We start from the raw sequence: 19,471 nt of genomic DNA, 5'->3' as shown, positions 1-19,471 counted from the left end.
TTGGAGTGAAGTGGGTGTTCTCTTCTGGCCCATAACAAGCAATGGGATGAAAGGAAATGGCTTCAAGCTGCTGCAGGGGGTTTAGGTTGGACAGTGGGGACAGTGCTGTGAGAGTGGTCATGCATTGGAGCAGGCTGCCCAGGGAGCTGGTGGACTGTACTTCTTGTTGCAGTGTTCCAACAAGGTGAGAAGCTCCAAGTTGGGTTGGGTGGAATTTTAAGCTATTGCAGTTCATATTTAGCTGTGGGTTTTTTTAGACCAGCAGCATTTACATCTCAGGAAGTAAATCTTTTTTAAGGCAGAGGGGGTATTTTGGGCTTTCATTTGTTATTCTGCTGCTTCAGCTGGAGCAATCATTTACCATGGGGCAAAAAAAGCCCTGCATGCTTCCCTTTGGTTGGGCTGTTCAAAGAGAGTGACAAGAGGTCCTGGTCAGTTCTTCCCTTTGGTTGAGGTGTTCAAAGAGAGTGAAAAGAGGTCCTGGTCAGTGGAAGCATGCAGATAGTCACCTTTGTCTTTGTGGAATCCTGGAGTTGTTTTGGTTAGAAGACCTTTCAGATCATCAGGTCCAACCCTTAACCCAGCACTGCCAGGCCACCACAAACCCATGTCCTTCAGCACCACATCTCCACAGCTTTGAAACCTCTCCAGGGATGTGGAGCTCGACAGCTCTGTGGGGAAAGAAATTGTAGCTCATGTCCAACCTAAACCTCCCCTGGTGGAACTCGAGGCTGCTTCCTCTTGTCCTGTCCCTTGTTACTTGGGAGAACAGACTGACTGCCAGGTGGCTCCAGCCTCCCTTCAGGGAATTGTAGACAGAAGGTCTCCCCTCAGCCTCCTCTTCTCCAGGCTTAACACCCTCAGGTCCCTCAGCTGCCCTTCAACACACCAGACCCTTCTCTGCACACACTCCAGGCCCTCAGTGCCCTTCTTGGAGCGAGGGACCAGGCCACTGCCATTCAGAGAAGCAAGCTCCTGCTCTCTGCCACCCAAGGTGACATCCCCTGCAGTGCTCCTCGTTCCCTTTCTCACTGGCCAGCTCCCCTGCCCCTGTTTCTTCTGCGCTGGGTGGGTGTTGGATGCTTCCCCGCGCTGGGCAGATCAGTGTCAGTGCATTTTTCATTCTGCTGTGGGGTTTTTTTCCATCAGTTGAGGTTGGTTTCTGTCTGACTGACTTGTTCCCAGCCAGCTCCAAATGGCTGCTGCTATAGCAGATGTATGCAAAGCAGGACAAATGCTAATGAGTGACCATAAGCAAGAAGTGTCTGTCATTTTTATTCAAAGCATGCAGGAGGATTTTGTAAGTGGTTAATTTGCTGTTGACTGAGTGAGGATGCCAGATCTCCTTCATTCAAAAACACAAATTGTCTCTAAACAGGGATCCTGCTGCTGGAAACCAGTCTAGGAGGTGTTCACTTTATGGGACCTTAGGTTTTGGGTGCCAACCTCAAGCCTGACTCGGCAGCACCGCTTTGGTAGCAGTGGCTGCCCTGCTTTGCACACAGCTTCTGGGGCAAAACGTTTGAAGGTCAAATGTGGCAAATTAAGCAGCAGCCATCTCCAACCAAAGGGAACATTGCCTGCAGAGCACCAGGCCTGGCTTTCAAATGACCTGCACCAGTGGGTGCAGAAGAAGGCTGGGGAAGCTCAAGAGAGCATGGTCGGTGCAAGGCACTGATGCCTGTGGAACTGGGTGGATCATCCTCACCAGTGATGTGCACACCAAGCTAAGCAGGGGTGGTGCTGCCTCACCAGAACATTGGCACTGTCCTGAGCTGCAGTGCCCCTGAGCAGGGGTGGTGCTGCCTCACCAGAACACTGGCACTGTCCTGAGCTGCAGTGCCCCTGAGCAGGGGTGGTGCTGCCTCACCAGAACATTGGCACTGTCCTGAGCTGCAGTGCCCCTGAGCAGGGGTGGTGCTGCCTCACCAGAACATTGGCACTGTCCTGAGCTGCAGTGTCCCTGAGCAGGGGTGGTGCTGCCTCACCAGAACACTGGCACTGTCCTGAGCTGCAGTGCCCCTGAGCAGGGGTGGTGCTGCCTCACCAGAACATTGGCACTGTCCTGAGCTGCAGTGTCCCTGCTCCAAAGCTCTCAAAATCTGGTTGCCATCAATACCAGCCCGACTGCTCCGTGGGCCAGACGAGACAGTCTGAAGGGGCTGGATGGAAGAGGGCTGAGCTGAGTAAATGGATTTAAGCAGTGTTCCTCACAGATGATGTGAGTTAATGAAACTTGGGGGAGTCGACTGAAGAGGAGCTGTCAGCTCCTCGTCTTCCCCTTCCTCTTGTTTCCTGGGTCTCGGAAGCGCTCCTGCTGTGCAGACAGAGCGAGTGGTGTCAGTGCCTGGGTGGCTCTCACTCTGCCTCCCTCTCCCCCCTCTCTCTCATCTCCAGGAGTACAAGTTCGATCGCTACATTGAGGATGGCAAGAAGAAAACCACCTTCTACAAGGGAGGAAGGAAGCTGAAGTACTTCCTCATGCCCTTTGGCTCTGGGATCAGCATGTGTCCAGGGAGGTTCCTGGCTATGAACGAGATGAAGATGTTTCTTTTCTTGCTGTTGGCTCACTTCGATGTGGAACTGGCAGAAAACAAAGCTGTCAGACTTGATAACAGTCGGATGGGCCTTGGTATCCTGCTGCCAGACGTTGATATTGCCTTTCGCTACAAGCTGAGGTCCTGAAGGAAGTGAGTGGCTGCCTCTATGCCTTCTACTAATCTCCACCTTTGTGTGCCATCACTCAGCTCTGTGGTTTGGGGAACTTCCTTTTCTGCTTTTACCTCCTTCTTCTTTGTCTCTAAGGAAAGAAGCCCTCAGGCTGGAGGTAGATATCAGATGTTGGGGCCATGCAACCTCGTTTTGTCCTGCTTTGAGTTGTGAGTGGTGAGAAGAGTCTGACCAATAACCCAACGTCCCTGCAAGATGAACCCTCATGCTCTTGGCCATCAGTTCAGCAGGAGTTGTTTTGGACTCCAGGAGAGAATTCTCCACCGTGAGAATAGTCAGACATTGGAATCATCTCCCAAGGGAGGCAGTGGAGTCCCCTCTGTTGGACAGGTTTAAGACTCAGTTGAGAGGGTGCTGGGCCAGCTCACTTCAGCTACACCATCACCTAGAAAGGCTGGACCAGATGATCCTTGGGGGTCCCTTCCAAGCTGGCATCCTATTCCATGGTGCCATCCAAACTGAATCCAGCCCATTTTGGTGGGAAATGAGGTCCTCCTTGTTAGACTGGGAGGTCACTTCCATCCACCACCTGGAAATGGAGGTCCCTTCCATCTCAGCATCTGCTCATGGCAGTGTAATAGCAAGAAGGGAGGAATTTGTCTCTTGGGGTGTGTGTGTGAAAGAATTCTTAGTGATTATTATTCTAACTTTCAATCTACTCTGTTCCCTTCATGGGCTTGACTGTCTCAGCCTTCATTTGGGAGATGTGATGGAAGCTGTGTGGGGTGGTGGGGGATGATCTGCAAGAATGTCTTGCTGGCAACACATTTCTGACTTCATTTTTATGTACTGAGGGCGAAGGCTTCGCTTTGCTTCTTTTTTTCTTTTTTGGTGCAATGCAAAGAAATTAAAATCTGTGATTTTTTTTTTCTTTTTCCCCCCTTCTTCCCCCTGCATTCATTGAGAGTCAGAAGGGAGGTTCTGTTGGTTTTAATAGGCTCTGCATCAAGCCTAAATTATCTCTCTTGGCTTTTGAGCCAAAAAATAAAGAACAAAAAAAGAAATGAAGTATATTCTCCAGGGAGGAAAGAGATGAGCCTGTTTGAAATGATTCTGTCAACTCAGAAGCTACCTTCTGCTTTGTCAGTAACACAGCCTTGGGTTGGTTTGGATCATTTCTTGGGTTGGGTCATTTCTCCAAAAAGGCAAAAGAAGAAAAAGGCTTCCAGGGTGAGTGTGGGACCCAAAACTACCTTTCAGTGGTGTTTTGCTGTGCTGAAGTTGTCCACAAGCAGAGTGGTGTTTGGGAGCAGCCTTGTCCAGCTGCAGTGCATGAAACAGGCTCTTCCCTGGGGCCAAGATCTGAGCAAGGGCAAAGCCTGGGCAGCCACAGAAGTCCTCTGTGTTCTGGCTGCCCAACCTGCATCAGTAGGTAAGCAGCTCCTGATGCAGACATGAGTTTCCTGGTGTGGGGGGTGTGAGGTGTTTCAAGCCCTGTCTCTCTTCCCAGCCATCACTTCAGGGACTGGTGAGGATTCTCCTGGCTGTCCAGTCTCCATTGCCAGGATGATAATTGGGATGGGACAGTAGCCATGTCTGTGGGCCTTGCCTTGTGTTCCCAAAAAACCTCTCTTTGGGATGTGCCAGCAGGAAATCGGAAGTGTGCCACAGTAAAATCAGGAGCTGTGCTGTGCTCCAAAGCAGTTGGTGGCTGTGGATGGGAGCTGTGACAAACACACCAAGGACTGCAGTAATGTCTGGTTGTTGGACTGGACCATCACTGCGAGAAGCAGAGGCTGAGAAATAAGCTGCAGCACAGGAGGCTCCCCCTCAGCACAAGGAGAACTTCTTTCCTGTCAGGGTCCAGAGCCCTGGCACAGGCTGCCCAGAGAGGCTGTGGAGTCTCCTTCTGTGGAGCCTTTCCAGACCTGTCTGGATGTGTTCCTGTGTGCCCTGAGCTGGATTGGATGGTCCTGCTCTGACAGGGGGGTTGACTGGATGATGTTTGCGTCCCTCCCAACCCCTGACATCTGTGAGCCTGTCTTGAGCTTGGAGAAGAGCAGCCCCAGAGAGCATCTGAGCAATGCTCAGCAAGAGCTTAAGGGTGAGGGGCAAGAGGATGGGGCCAGACCTTTGTCAGTGGTGCACAGTGCCAGGACAGGGGGCACTGGGCACAAAGTGGAATCCAGGAGATTCCAGATGAACAGGAGGAGAAGCATCCTTGGTGTGAGGCTGCTGGAGGCCTGGAGCAGGCTGCCCAGAGAGGTTGTGGAGTCTCCTCCTCTGCAGAGCTTCCAGCCCACCCTGGCCATTGTGATTCTGGGCAGGCTGCTGTGGGTGCCCTGCTTTATCAGGGGGGTTGAGCTGGGTGATCTCCAGAGGTCCCTTCCTATTCCCACTGTGCTGGCATTCTGGGATTTGTATCCAAGCCCCTTCATGTAAAGCACAGGCCCCAGATAAGCAGCAGCAGAAAGGCTGTCAGAGATTGGCTCTAAACCCTCTGAGCAGAAAATTGTGTGGTTTTGTCAGCTCTATTGAGTAAACATTTCCTCTTCATCTATAATATCAATAATGCCTGAGTGTTGGAGTGCCCTGACATTAAATGGGCTTTGCAGTTGATTAAATGCTTTAACTTTGCTTCAGCATTTAATCAGCAGCAAAAGCTGATTATTGCTTTGTGCCACGGAATAAAATGTGGTGTTTTATGGAGGGATCCTTGTACTCCAGTTACTTACTGCTGTAGTTACTCTGTAGCAGCTATTCCAGGCTCAGCCATAGCTCACACTCCAGCTTGGACATTAGAGCTTGCTTTATTGAGAGAGGAAATGTCGAGATGATCAGGCTGTTGAGTGTATTTATTCCATTGTTGTTTCAGTGGAAGCTGGGAAACGTCTCCTGCCCCACTCGTGATCAATCTTCCTCTGGCATCCAACTTTGAAACCAACCTGAGGCAACTGCAGGCTCAACAGTGGATTGTTTGCTTGAAACAGGAGAGGTTTTGTTGTAGTTGTGGCAGATGTATTCTGTTATGGGGTTTGAACCGGGAGTATCCCAGGCTGCTGCATCACTTGGTAGGGTGTCATGGGGCTGTGCCAGCTCATTAGTAATTTCAGGTTAATTGCTGGTCATCAGTTCCTGTAGTGTCTGGAAAGTCCAAGAAATTGACTGTCTCCGAAATCAGAGATTTGTAGGATGGGTTGGAAGGGACCTCAGAGATCATCTGCTCCAACCCCCCTGCCCTGGGCTAGCTGAAGTGTCTCAGCTTGACTTGATTGCTCAAGACCTCATCCAACATGGCCTTGAGAACCTCCAGGGAGGGAGCATCCACAGCCTCCCTGGGCAACCTGTGCCAGTGTCACAGCACCCTCACTGTGAAGAGTTTCTCCCTAGCATCCAATCTAGATCTCCCCTCTTCCAGCTTAAATTGTGAATTCAATCTGTAGGGCAAGCTTCCATTAGAAATGAAAGAGAATCAAAACCTTTCCCAGGAATCCTAGAATCAAGCAGGTTGGCAGAGAGCTCCAAGCTCATCCAGCCCAACCTAGCACCCAGCCCTGTCCAAGCAACCAGACCATGGCACTAAGTGTCTCATCCAGGCTTGGCTTCAACGCTTCCAGTCGCCAGGGACAGCAACTCCACCACCTCCCTGGAAAGCTCCATGAAGGCACTGGGAGGCCTTCACCAGGACTGAGGAGCACTCTTTACACTGGCCTTGGGCTACCTAAATTGTCACTACCACACTGTCACTGTGGCTATATTCATAGTATCAGAGTCAGAATAATTTTGGTTGGAAAAGACCTTTAAGAACACCCAGTCCAACCATTCTCTAACTCTGCCAAGCCTGGTGCTAAACCATGGCCCTCAGCAGCACATCTCCACAGCTTTGAAACCTTTCCAGGGCTGAGGACTCCACAGCTGCCCAGAGCAGCCTGTTCCAGGCCCTGACAACCCTTTCAAGGAAGAAACTGTTCCTCGTATCCAACCTCAACCTCCCCTGGTGCAACTTGGTGCTGTTCCTTCTTGTCCTATCACTTGTCCTCTGGGAGAAGAGACCGATGCCACCTGGCTCTGGCCTCTTTGCAGGGCGTTGTAGACAGCCAGAAGGTCTCCCCTCAGCTTCCTTTGCTCCAGACTAACCCTCACAGAAAATAGGTTTGGCCCTTTGGAGTGCCCAGGAGGAGAACTGACATCATCAGCTCATCTGGACACTAAAATGTGATTCTTTTCTTTCTTTTCTCTTTTTTCTTTCTCTTTTTTTCTTTCTTTTTTATTTTCTTTATTTTTTCTTTCTTTTTTCTTTTATTTCTTTCCTTTTTTTTCTTTCCTTTTTTCTTCCTTTTTTGTTTATTTTTTTTCTTTCTCTAATTTTAACCTAGAGGTTGCCTGTTCTCCATTCCCTCAGCTAAGAGGGTGCTGGGAGCTTTTGTCAACTTCTCCCCTCCATTACATGTCTCAAAAGCCCAGGTTGGTCTTTGGCTACCTGATGCAAATCAAACTTCCCCATCTCTTCCAGAGCATCCCTGTTGGAGCTGGTTTTTACTTGGTGCTTTTTCAGCTGGTTTTGGCATGGCCCTGGATAATTCCTGCTCTGTGAATTCCTCTTGTAGAACTTTTCTTTCACAGTTCTTGGACGTTTTGGCAGTCAAAAGAAGGTGAATTGCCCTTAATTGTACAAACTGACATTTTGTGTGTAGCTAAATGAAGGTTAAGTTCTGCTGTAATTGTTAATTTCCACCATTAAAGCTCTTAATTGAGGAAATTTCTGAGCAAGAAAATGGAAACTTCATTTTTTGACTCATCTAACTCTTTGTGTGAATTTTGTATTTCAAGCAGACAATAAAAGATATCTCTATTTTAATATTGAATGCCAGGCTGTGGTATTTTATTTCCCCACCTTGCTCTTGCACTTTGCTCCCAGATCCATGACTATTCCCTTTGGATTTATGTTATTTGTTCAGCACTTTTTTTCTGTTAGTTGATTTCAAAATGTGTTTTTACAAGGGGAAAAAAAAAAACCACCCACGACCAAACTTGAGTTCAGCACTGGCAAGGAGCAGCTCCTTTCAATTTAGGAAGTGATTGAGTCTGGAAATGATCACATTTTTTATCAGCCAGTTTTTATCAGGTGAGGAAATTATTAAAAGGCATTTCTGACATCTTTAGGGCATGACTCAAATTAGTCTGAAGAACTGCAACCCACTCCTGATTCCCAAACACAGCTCCTGGGTTTTTCCTCCTGCAGAGCTCTGTGTGGCACGAGATGTGCCACTCCATAGGAAAGAATCTGTCCTCTGCAATCAGTCATTTTTTAAAAGGGAGAATGAGTGGAAGTTCCTTAACAATCCCCAACCCTGTACCCAGAAAGCACAGCTTGGTATTGCTGTGCCCCCCCTAAATCCTACAGGTAGGTGTTTAACACAAAGGTTGTACCCTAGGTCTTACAAGCAGGTGTTTAACATGAAGGTTCTGCCCTAAGTCATCAGCATTTCTTCATCTTTTCCTGCCTGAGTGCTTGTCAGGAATGTCTAAGGGGTGGCTGAGGATCCATCCTGGAGAAGACAGACCTGCAGTGTTGTTCTGGGTCTGAGGAATGGTTTTTGCAACCCTGTAAGTAATTTTACTCCAAATTGCATTAGAAAATTTTACTCCAAATTGCATTAGAAGTCGCTGAATGCCTCTAAAAAGTGGCATGTTTTGAGGGTAGGTTTCCTAGGTGAGCTTTCCATGAGAGTGAAAAACTACTTGGGGAGGGGAGGCTGTTAAAACACAGCATTAGAAGGTCTTGCTACCTAATGATTCATTTCACCCTAGGTGTTTTCCTCACTGCGTTCTAAAATGATTCCAGACATCAACTTCTGCCTGACAAATGCTTCATTCCTCTGAACAGAGTCATTTCAGCTGTCAAACCACAAAAAGTCAACTGTTCCCCTGCCTGTCACCTGTACCAGCCCCTGGAACCTGGCTGCTTATGTCCTGAAACGCACAACAGACCAGAAAAATCATCTCGGGACGGAGCCAGCCCTTTAAAACTCTGCTTGTTGAAGTCTTGTGATCCTCAAGACATTTTCTGTGCTTATAAATAATAACAGATCTGACAAAATGGTTTCTACAGGAGCATTTAAGTAGAAAATGATTGGGTTTGGGTTTTTTTTTTTCACTTGAATGCAAAAATTTAACTGTACTTGGAGTGTTTGTCATCTGCTGTGTGCCTGTAGCCTGTCCTGTGCGTCAGGCTTGATCCCAAGTGCTGAGGTTGTGTGGCTACATCACTTGAAAAGGCAGAAATGTGCTCTTTTTCTTCCCTCTCCACACCAAAATGAGTAACCAAAAGGAGCCCGAGCTCCAGCCCTCCCTGCTAGGAGCGGGGCAAGGTTCTGTCCTGCAAGATTTTGTTAACCCCATTTTGACACTGACATGTTGGGCTGTGGTTCACTTTTTTTTTCCCCCTCCTAAAACCGGCAGCTCTGAGCAGAAAACGCTGAATGAAAAGTCTCAGTTCTGGCTACAAGGGAAGTAAATAAAGCAAACACCCCACGATGAGCTGTGAGAGTGGCTTCTTCCCTTTCACCTCATCTTTCCAACTACCTCTTTCTTCCAAGGAGTTTAGCTGCCACCCTTCTCCAGGCAGCAAGTCTCTTCCTGTCTCCTGGGCTCTTCCCAGATCATCTTTCGGTTTCTTTCTCAAAAATGTCTTAAAAGAGAGACAGAAAAGAAACCTTTACCGCAGCCTCTCGCAAAAGCAGCATCACAGGTGGCTGCAGCCGAAAGTGCCTCCTCGCTGCAGCTTTGGAGCCGAAAAGCGACCCGGACTTAGTTGAGCTGGGGCTGGAAGAAGGGAGTGGAAGCACCGGGAAGGCATACAGCCGCTCCAGGGTGGCTCCAGGATGCGCTTCGGGATGCCCCGGCCGGCGGCAGGGAGGGACCTGACATCCTCCAGCTCCCCTCGACTCCCCTGATCCCCTCCAAAAATCAAGCTGGAAGGGCTGGGATGAGGTGAGGAGAGATTCCTGCCACCCCTTCCTAAAAGGAATCCGCTCTTGCAGGGATGCTGGGGTGGGAAAAAGCTTCTGAGGGATGCAGGTTGGAAGGGTTTGGAGAGCTTCGGCAGGGGAAGAGGAGCTTTTTCCTCCCGAAAAGGCGATTGTTTGCCCCTAATCCTCAATTACAAGGGTTTAAAACAATAGTATTAGAAGGGCAATCTGTTCGGCAGCTCCTCTGAAGGAAGAATTGTTGCTTTAGGGAGGCGCCGGTCCCCTCCGTGCTGGATGGAGACGGCAATTTTAGGGCTGTCTCGCACTTAATGGCTGGCAGGAGAATTTTCAGCTTTGTCTCCCTTCAAAAATCTCTCTTTCTCTTTATTGTTGCCTTTTAATCCTAGACAATTAGGGAAAGAAACGGTTCTGTTTAATCTAGAAGACATAATTTTCCTGCAGCATCTCGGCTCGCTCCCAGAGCAGAGTTTCTTAGATGCGCATATCTATGAATTTAAAAATACAGCAGTAAAGTGCTTGAAACAGCCCATAAATTTGCTTCCGATTTTATTGCACCTCTCTGAATCAGGTGGAAGAGGACAAGGGCAACTAGGGGCTTGGGGAAGGATTTAACCCTTCCCGGGGAGGAAGGACCAGCCAAACCAGAGCAAACCCACCCGCTGGGATGGGAAGGAGGTGCGGGAGGACTGCGTGACACCGAGCTTATGAGTGACCGCGGCGAGAGGGGACTGGCTGCAGCTTTTTGCTCATTTAGCAGATGCCCTTTTTGCTGCTAAGGAGCCCCCGGGGCTGGGACTGGGGACCGGACTGAGAGCCAGACTGGGAACCAGTATGGGCTTCCTGGATCGGGATGGCAGCGGGATGGCAGCGGGGCGGCAGCGGGGCGTTGGGCAGCAGTGGGTTAACCCCTTCCTAAACTGAGCTCTACTCTTCACAGAGAACCAACATTAAGGCTCCGGCACCCCTCCCCCCCCGCCGCCACAGCATCCCCATTACCCCAGCCAGCGGTAGTGGCCTCTAGGCGAGGGGCAACGCAGAACCCAACGCCGCTTCCCCAAGTTTTATCCCACTCCAACAAATTAAATCCTTGTTAAGTCCTCGGGATCCCTCTGGCCTGTTGGCAGCAGCTGCGAGCAGAGTTACAAATGATGCTGGAGAGAGTCGCAAAGTCCTGAGCTCGTTTGTTTTAACCCCCCCTCACCACCACCACCCAAAAATCAAGTGTTTAATTGCTGTAAAGTTTCCGAGCATGTGGATAATTTACTTTGACTGCCGCGTTTTAATTAAAAGCAAACTTATTTATGTTTCTGCTGTTTATATCGAGCCGTTTAATTACGCTTAGAGGCAGCGTCAAGCTTCCCCCCCCCCCCCCCCCCCCCCCCCCCCCGCTTTCTTTTCCCCTTTCCCTTTTTTTCCCCCCCTTCCCCCCTTAAATCACATTTTCATTAAAGGTTTTAATAAGAAAACTCACTTGACCACTATTCATTACCGAGTCCCCTCCATGCACACAAGTTCACTTACCCATTCATTTATTCACTTACTCATTCCAGCAGATCCTGCTAGCAGGGATGTGAACACTCATAATTATTTGTCAAAGTCTGGGAAGTGCATTATCCCTTCTTCTCCCGGTAATTAGTTACCATAGCATCTAATACGTAAATGTGCCCAGAGCACACCATTAACAGTTAAGCGGAGGATTCAATTTAACACATGATTATATCTTTCATAAGTCATTACATTAGGAAAGCCAATGTCACTCATGCTGGGACGATTTCAAGGGGGGGGGGGGAAAGGAGTGGTGGGGGACACACGCACACGGAAGGAGCCGTCGGGGGTGAGTCGGGAGTGGGGCAGCAGGACTTTTGCAGTGGGACATGTTCACTTCTGGGTGGCAGCGAGCTAGCAAGCGTTAAGAGGGGCGGGGGAGCCTCCCTCTCCACACCCCCTGCCCAGGGACTGGCTTCGTGTGCCTTCCCTGGTGCAGAAGGGACAAGAGCTAGGGGTCAGCGTGAACAGCATCGGCAGAAGCCCCTCTCCCCCCACGCTCCAAATCAAGCCGGGAGGGGAGCAGACGAGCCCAGACCTGGGCCGTTCAGGGATTTCAAGCGTTTCCATTCCACTCCTCGTCGCTCGAAGTGGCGGAGACGGAGCCAGCGCCCGCTGCTTCACAGACGGCAGCAGCCGCTCGGGCTCCCCAGACTCGGGGAGGGACCCGCACCCCGGGGGGGGGGAAGAATATGGGTCCCTCACATCCCTTTACCTCCCCCCTAACTCAGATCCTAGCTTCTCTAAGAGTTTGCTGGGACTTCGTCGGGGTTTCCCCGCCCTGTCCCACAGCCGGGCAGAGCCCAGCATCACCCGCTCCTTCCAAACTCTTCTTTCCCGGGAAAACTGCACGGGAAGCAGGGATATTAAGCGGTAAATCTTGCAGCAAATGTGTCCTGCGATGCTGTGTGGCACTGTCTTTCTCTCTCTCACACACACACGCACCACGCCAAGCTGGTGGCGGTGCTTAATTCCTAATCAGAATGATGGACAGCAGAGACAGAACAATACAAACTAATGGCTGTGGTGCTGATCACTTTACCCCTTGATTAAAGACACCCAATTATGGCGCAGAACAGTGTCGTAATTATGTTCCTTAATCACATCCAGGAGGTTTAATTGCCTTAACGATGTGTTTCATTAAATGAATTTAGGTATTATAGTCGACAGTTTTCATACACAGTTGTTTTCAAATTAACATAATATTAGACATCGTCATGGAAATTGTTTTAATAATCATAATTAGGCGCACCCAGCCTTTGTCTAGGAACCGCTGAGACGCTTCTCCCTCTGCCCGGGGGCTGCTGAGCCCACCCTCTCCGGGCTGCCTTCCCACAGCTCCCTGGCACTTTACAGTTATGTTTCCTGAAAAGTTACAGGTTCTGATTAATCTTTTTTGATGGGATGTGGAGCAGAAAATATCTATCCCCCCCCATCCTCTCCTACCCTGCCTCTGAAGGTGCCGTTGGGAAAGGAGGCTCGGAAGGTACCCGATTAACTCCAGGAGGAAGCAGGGGACACCCGATGGGACACTCCTCCCCTTATCCTGGGATCTTCTCTGGGGAGCTGCTTGCCCTTCCTGCCCTCAGGTTTGGGGAAGAGGCCATGAGGGGATGGGCGGCTCCCAAACTTCGGAGTGGGGGGAAAGTAGGGAGGAAGTCCCACGGAGCTGTCCCAGAGAAAGGCACAGCGAGGGAGAAAATTGTCCCTTTCTTGGGACACCCTGAGCCGGGCATGGGGTGCTGCGGGGGGTGGGGGGGTGGGTGTTACGTTCAGAGCGAGGAAAGGAAAGATATTCCTTCTCCCATCCACCTCCTTATATTTGGAGCCGGAGACTTAACACAGCGCAGACTAATGCAAGCGTTTGTTCAAAATACTTTAATAAAGATTCTTTCCGCCATAGATACACAGAGAAACCATCGCACATCGCTGTCAGCGGCTGATTGACCTATTTCAGATCTATCACTCTTTACACATCCGTGACCTGCCAACAGATCCATCATGGCTCCTAGTTTGCCATCCAACCTGACAGTCCGAATTTGTATGATCTGCAAGGAGTGGAAAATAGCAGGACATAGGGCTGAAAAGAGGGGGGGGGGAGGGAGAAGAAAATAAACTGGGGGGGGGGGGGGGGGGGGGGGGAAGGGAGGAGAAGAAAAGAAACTGCCGTGGGGGAAGAGAAAAAAAAGAAAAAGAGGTGGGAAAGAGCAAGAAAAGGGGAGGGGAAAAAAAAGAGAGAAAAGAGAAGGAAAAAGAAACTAAAGTGGAGGGAAGGAAGAAAAGGGGAGGAAGAAGGAAAAGGAGAAAAAAAAAGAGGAAGGAGTGGGGGGGGGGGGGGGGGGAAAGGAGGAAAAAATATAATATCTCTTGATTTACGAGTGGCACAGACAACCACCCAGGCATGCAAACTCAAACCGAAGGCTCACTTTGGGTAAATAGCTACTTCTTCCTTTTCATCTCTCTCTCTCTCGCTCTCTCTCTCTTTTTTTTTTTGCTTCCAAAACAACCCTCCCCGCCACACCCCCGCCCCCCCCCCAGAGGAAAACAATAATAACAAACCGAACAGAAAAGAGAAGAAATCCACGCGTTCCGTAAATCAGCCTAAAGCGTTTTAAAGTATTTCAACTTTAAGAATCATCCACAGCCAGAAGAATTTTACACACACGTTACAAGCGGGTGAAGTGATACCTCTAAAGAAACAACGCCTGGGAAAACGTTGGCTGGGCAAAGTCTTCCTCTAGCAGCTACTGCTCCTGATGATGCCTTGGAAAAGTTAATAGCTATTCCCTGTCCTAAAGCAAAAAGGATGCCCTCTCCGAAAAGCGGTTGGTTGAGCAGTTAAGAATACATCTCTCCTATTCTTGTTGTGGGTATTTTTTTTTTTTGGACTGAAGCAATTTATTAAAGCTCAATTTAAATACAGGGATGATGCAACTTAAATAATAATAACAAGGATAATTGAAAAAAGAAAAATAATATCCAGGTGACCTTTCATCAACCCAAGCAGCTCGGCTACAGCAACAGTTCCGCTTATTTGTTGGCAAAGAAACGTTTGTTTTTTTTCCTCAAAACCACTTGGCACACAGGTTTAAGTGAATCCATCACCAGGAGTTCGAGAAGCATTTTAAAGTCACCGCACAGAAGCCCCCCCGTGACCTTAACACAGGATTAAATACTGTTGGCGTGGAAGGGGTCAAAGTGAAAGAAGAACAAATAAATAGCGTGTCTCGTTTACACATCATTGCAGAGTGGGAAGAAACAAGGTGCACAGAAATAGTTCTCTTTTTTTTTCCCCCTTTTTTCCCCTTTTTCATTTTTTCTTTTTTTTTTTCCTTCCCCCCCCCCTTGTTAAATATAAATGCGATACTTTCAGCCACACAGAAGAGGGAGGGAGGGAGGGGGTAGATTGGTCATTTCTTTTTTTGTCCTTTTTTTTCCCCCTCTCTTTTTTAACTCTCTCATTTTTATTTATTTATTTTTTTTTTAAACCTCACTCTCACCGAACTTTGCTCACTTTCACTGGATCAAAGTTTGGAGACCATAAAAAATACGAAGTCTTCTCATAAGCAATGGTCCGAGTCTCTTTGTTTCTGCGAGTCGCTTTAAATAATAAGTTTACATTTCAAGTTTGTTTCGTTTCCTGGCTCATAATAATAATAATAATAATAATAATAATAATAATAGTAATACTGCTAATAATAATAATAATAATAATTTAAAAAATCATCTATGCTCAAGTGCCCTCTCTGATTTGTCCCATCCACCTCCAATCCCGGCCCCTTTCCCTCACCGGGAGACAGATCCAGGCTGGGGGGCTGCTCTGCGTCCCTCTCCCCATCCTAAGCCCAGCTCCCAGCCCATCCGCGGCCTCCCCTTTGTCCGGACGAGCAGAGGGCGGCCGGTAAAAGCAGCCTCCTCCCCAGCACCCCCGGTGCCGAAGCATCTACCCCTCGGTCCCCCCGCGCCCCCTTCCCGGTGCCGCCCGCACTCTGCCATCGCGGTCCCGAGGAAATGAAGAAAGAAGCGTGGCGAGGCCGGAGGGAGGGAAACAGAGTCGGGGCAGCTCTCAGTCCCTCTGCTACTCCCGGTCCGGATCCCGGCCGCCAGTTGTCGCCGCTCCCCGGGGCCGCGGCGGCTGCGGGCAGCGAGGGGGACAACGGCAGCGGCATCACTTAAGGCTTCTCCGTGCACTGTTTGCAGAGGCTGGAGGAGACACTGTTGAAAATGGCACATTTCTCGGGGCAAGAGGTGGCGGGGGGCAGCCCGGCGCTGAAGGGGTACCCGGCCGCCTGCTCGTAGGCTCCGAGGGCGGGATGAAGCGCGGCCGCCGCCGCCGCTGCCGCCGCCGCCGAGCTGGGTAAAGAAGCTGCTGAGATAGCTTGACCTTGATTGAGATAAGCCACCAACCTCCTCATCTCCTCCAGGGCCTGAGCCTGCATCAGGATGTAGTTCTTGGCCAGGAGAAGCGTGGCGATCTTGGAGAGCTTCCTGACCGAGGGGCTGTGGGCGTAGGGGATGACGGCCCGCAGCTCGTCCAGCGCGTCGTTCAGGTCGTGCATCCGTCGCCGCTCCCGCGCGTTGATGTTCAGCCGCAGAGCCTTCTGCTCCTTCGACTTCTTGCTGCCGCCGTGCCCGTGGCTGTTGGAGCAGCCGCCCTCGCTCGCCTTCAGCCCCCCTCCTCCTCCGCCGCCGCCGCCGCCCCCCCCACCTCCGCCACCGCCCGCCGCCGGCGAAGCCACTCGCGGGTCCCCCCCGGCTCCTCTCAGCACCAACTCGCAGCGACCGTCGCTGTCGTCGTCGGGGCTCTGCTCGCCGCCGCTGCTCTCGGCCACCGAGCTGCGGCTGGTGCTTTCGCCGTACTTGAGACACACGGAGCCCGGCGGCAGAGCCAGCGGGTCCCCGCCGACACCGGCTGTCAACAGCCCCTCGGGCTCCGCCGCTTCGTAGCAAGCGAGAGGCGAAGGCTGCCGGTCGCGGGGGTGGGAGAGGTCGAGCCCCGGAGGTGAACGGAAGGCGGATTCCATGCGCTTGGCCGAGGCGGCGAGGCTCTTGTGGAAGAGGTCTTCTTCTGCGGGCAGCCCCAGCGCCCGCTCCATCGGTGCCCCGATCGCCGCCGCCTCCTCCTCCTCCTCTTCCTCCTCCTCCTCCGCCCCCCCTCAGCTCCCGGCCCGCTGCTCCAAGGCTCCTTTCCTCGGCGAGCGGCTCCGAGGGAGTCCCCGCTGCTCACAAATCGCTCCCCGCTTGCTCCCGGTACCCGGCGGCGCGGATGATCCTGCTCCGGTGGATAGCTCCGGTGACTCCGGCGGTGACTGGAGCTCGGTTTGTGGCTCCGGTTGCAGCTCCGGCTCCGGTTCGCCCTCAGCAGGCTCCTCGCTGGGGCATTGTGCGTTGCCAGCCCAACCGCTTCTACCGTTTATCTTGCTTGGATTCACCTTCAAGAGATTTCCGGAGCCATCAAGCAGCAGCAGCAGCGGCGGCGGCGGAGGACGGGGGAGTCTTTTACATCATTATCTCGGAGAGTAGGTTATTATGAGGAAGAGTCGCCTGTTGGGACAGAGCTTTCTACCCAATCAGGTTAACGTTTTAATTAATAGGATTAAAACGGTAACAAACAATCCCAGGCGCTATCTGGCCCTGAGTCTGAATAGTTTCATTTCCCAGGTCTGGAGACAGGCAGCAGCTAGAGCTTTATAAGAGGCGCCTGCTCCATTCTTCTCCCTGCCATCTGTATACACAGCTTAACGCATATGTTTGCAAGACGTTGTGTCCTGTTAGTAACCCAACAACTGCCTTTAGCTTGACATGTGTGGCGACTTTCACTCATCAATGAGCACACTAAAAGCCCTGCTTAGATCGAAGGATGTTCTTTGCCTCCTTCAGCAAATTACAGCCCTGCGCTGCGGGGAGAGGAAAGAAAAAAATAGAGGGAAAAAAAAACCCAACAAAAAACCCAACCCAACACAACCCACCCGCTGCCAGCACTTCCCCTGCCCAGCGCTGCCAGCAGACTTCTGCTAACTTAGCCGAGGAGTCAAGAGTGACACCCCCCACCCCAGCCCACCCACCCCTTCCATTTACATTAACTTAAAGCCCCCTCCCACCGGCCTTGGCGAAAGGCATCGCCTGCGAAGTAATAATAATAATCATCATAATAAATTAATAAACCCGGAGCCAACCATGAGTGGTCCCCAGCTTCCACACTCGCCATCCTCCCTCCTCTAGCAAAGAGACCCCGAACTACAGGGAGGTTCCTCCTCTCCTCTTTCTCTTCTCCCTCTTCCATGAGATTTGCCTCTTTTCGGTGATGATTCGCCTAAAACAAAAATAAACCCAAGCCATAAAGCTCCATCTTCGACTGACCTGGTCTGGGGAGAAGGAAGGGCGGGGGGTGGGGTGGGGTGTGGGGTGTTGGGGGTAGGGCAAACCCCACCAAAGTTTGTTCTTTATTTATTAGAATTTTTTGCAGTCCTACTGCATCCATCCTTCCACCCTTCCACCCTCCGGCGAGCCCGGGACCAGGACCATCCTGTTCCACTCTTCAACACCGGGATGCCACCGCCTGTGCCTGGACGAGAACGGACCCAGTTCCCCCAGTTCTCCCGGTTCGGTACTCTCCTCCCCGGGAACCTCTCGGGCACACGCTCTCCTGAGCTCTTCCAGGAGCTTGCCGTGGCATCACCCCGAGTGCTGGTGTGAATTTTGTCCCATTACTCTTCTGATACTGGAGACGAGCATCTTGTTCTCGCTTCACTGTCAGCGCTCCGAATATTTAGTGGTGGATTTCCCTTCTTCTCACACCAGTAAAAACAGTATTTCCCAGCACTCCCAGTAAATCCTCCTTATGAGGCACAATTACTGAAGGCTATGAAATTTGTTTTTTTGGGGGGTGGTTTCTCTGGTTTCATGGTTTCATTAAAACCCTTTTAATTGTAGCTTTCGGAGTTGGCCCCAGGTGTTGGGCTCTTTTCATTACATTTTGCTCTAATGTGATGAAATTCTAATTCTCTCCTTACCATATGGTTAAATTTCCCCACTGAGAGTTAGTTGAAAAAGGAGAAATAATCTATTAATCTCCGTAATAGATTCACAAATGAGGTTCGCCACAGAACCTGGGTTTGAATGGTAATATCCGAACAGTTGGGTGCCTTGTTTCGGGAAAGAAAGGAACCAGGCGACAACAGAAAACGTTTGAATTTTTCACCTGGAAAAAAAGAGTGAAAAGGAGCCAAGCTGCAGCTTCCCGAGCCATTGCCTGAGATTTCAGCTAGCGAGGGGACAACTACAACGCAGCCCCTTCCTCACCTCCTGTCTCTCCAGCAGAGGACAACACAAACCGAGCCCTCCAAAAAGATAGGGTGGGGGGTGGGGGGTGTCCTCACCTCCTCCCACCCCTTTCGCCCTCCCCTTTGGCTGCTGCGCTGGTCCCTGGTCGCCGTCCAAGCGCAGTGTCACCGAGCTCCGAGCTCTCCTCCCCCTTTCCCAGGGCTGCCACCGTTAACCTCCATCATTATTAATCCGAAGGCATTTCAGCTTTATTGTTTGTCAATTAGTAACTTCATCACTGTATTTTTTTTCCCTCGGATCACGGACAAAGACCTTTATCATCGCAACAGGGCTTTAAAAATGTTTTTGCTTTATGTATTATTATTATTATTATTATTATTATTATTATTATTATTATTATTAAATCTATTTCATATCCAACTTGTAAAACTCCCGTGGTGACGGATACTGTTAAAGGGGACAGCTCACGCCTTGCACTTCGTTTCTTCTCCGGCTCCATCTCCCCGCTGATGTGGGGGTTCGCAACTGTTACTCCCTCCCATCCTTCTCTTTATCTCGGCAATTTTGGGAGGAGGAGAGGTCCCGGCCGCCTCCTCTTCTCAGCCGCCTTCGCTCGCTCAGATCTGAGCTCTCTGCCTGAATTTTCTCTCCTCGCCTAAGCTTTCTGCTCATCCCTGTCCACCCGCCAGTCTGCCCGCTGCTGATCTCTTTGTGGACCTGTCCCTGCCTCTGCTCGTCTGTTCATTCATCTCACTTTTGCTTTTACTCTTCTTCATCTCTTCTTTTCTCTTTCTGAGTGTTCGTCCTTCTCTTTCCTTTTTCTGGGTCTTCATCTTTTCCTTTCTCTATAGGTTTTCATCCTTCCCCTTCTCTGTCTTTGTGGGTCTTGATCCCTTCTTTTCCCTATCTTTATAGGTCTTGAGCCTTCTTTTCCCGTTTCTTTTAGGATCTTCAGTCTCACCTTTCCTTTTCTGGCTTTG

The 19,471-nt window shown here is 50.4% G+C and overlaps 2 protein-coding genes across 6 annotated transcripts in view; one reads left to right on the top strand and one right to left on the bottom strand.

The window, feature by feature from the left end:
- Positions 1 to 11,021, top strand: part of LOC135189795 (cytochrome P450 7B1) — a 138,431-nt gene extending 127,410 nt beyond the window's left edge. For 2 of the 5 annotated variants that reach the window (XM_064170517.1, XM_064170514.1), the window contains exon 6: positions 2,398 to 7,535. In XM_064170517.1, the coding sequence (XP_064026587.1) occupies positions 2,398 to 2,685 (288 nt within the window). In that variant the 3' untranslated portion in view covers positions 2,686 to 7,535. Of the gene's footprint in view, positions 1 to 2,397; positions 7,536 to 8,481; positions 9,664 to 10,599 lie in introns of those variants that run through there. The other 3 variants (XR_010308310.1, XM_064170516.1, XM_064170515.1) reach the window with 3 other exon arrangements.
- Positions 11,022 to 13,799: 2,778 nt separating this feature from the next.
- On the bottom strand, positions 13,800 to 17,124 carry BHLHE22 (basic helix-loop-helix family member e22). Its single transcript, XM_064170518.1, has one exon. The coding sequence runs from the start codon at positions 16,301 to 16,303 to the stop codon at positions 15,380 to 15,382; it is 924 nt and encodes a 307-aa protein (XP_064026588.1). The 5' UTR covers positions 16,304 to 17,124; the 3' UTR covers positions 13,800 to 15,379.
- Between the last annotated feature and the right edge of the window lie 2,347 nt (positions 17,125 to 19,471).

Source organism: Pogoniulus pusillus, chromosome 34 (assembly GCF_015220805.1).
Source record: "Pogoniulus pusillus isolate bPogPus1 chromosome 34, bPogPus1.pri, whole genome shotgun sequence".
Classification (NCBI taxonomy): Eukaryota; Metazoa; Chordata; class Aves; order Piciformes; family Lybiidae; genus Pogoniulus; species Pogoniulus pusillus.
Note: the sequence above shows the minus strand (reverse complement) of the source record. Positions and strands in the feature narration are given on the sequence as shown.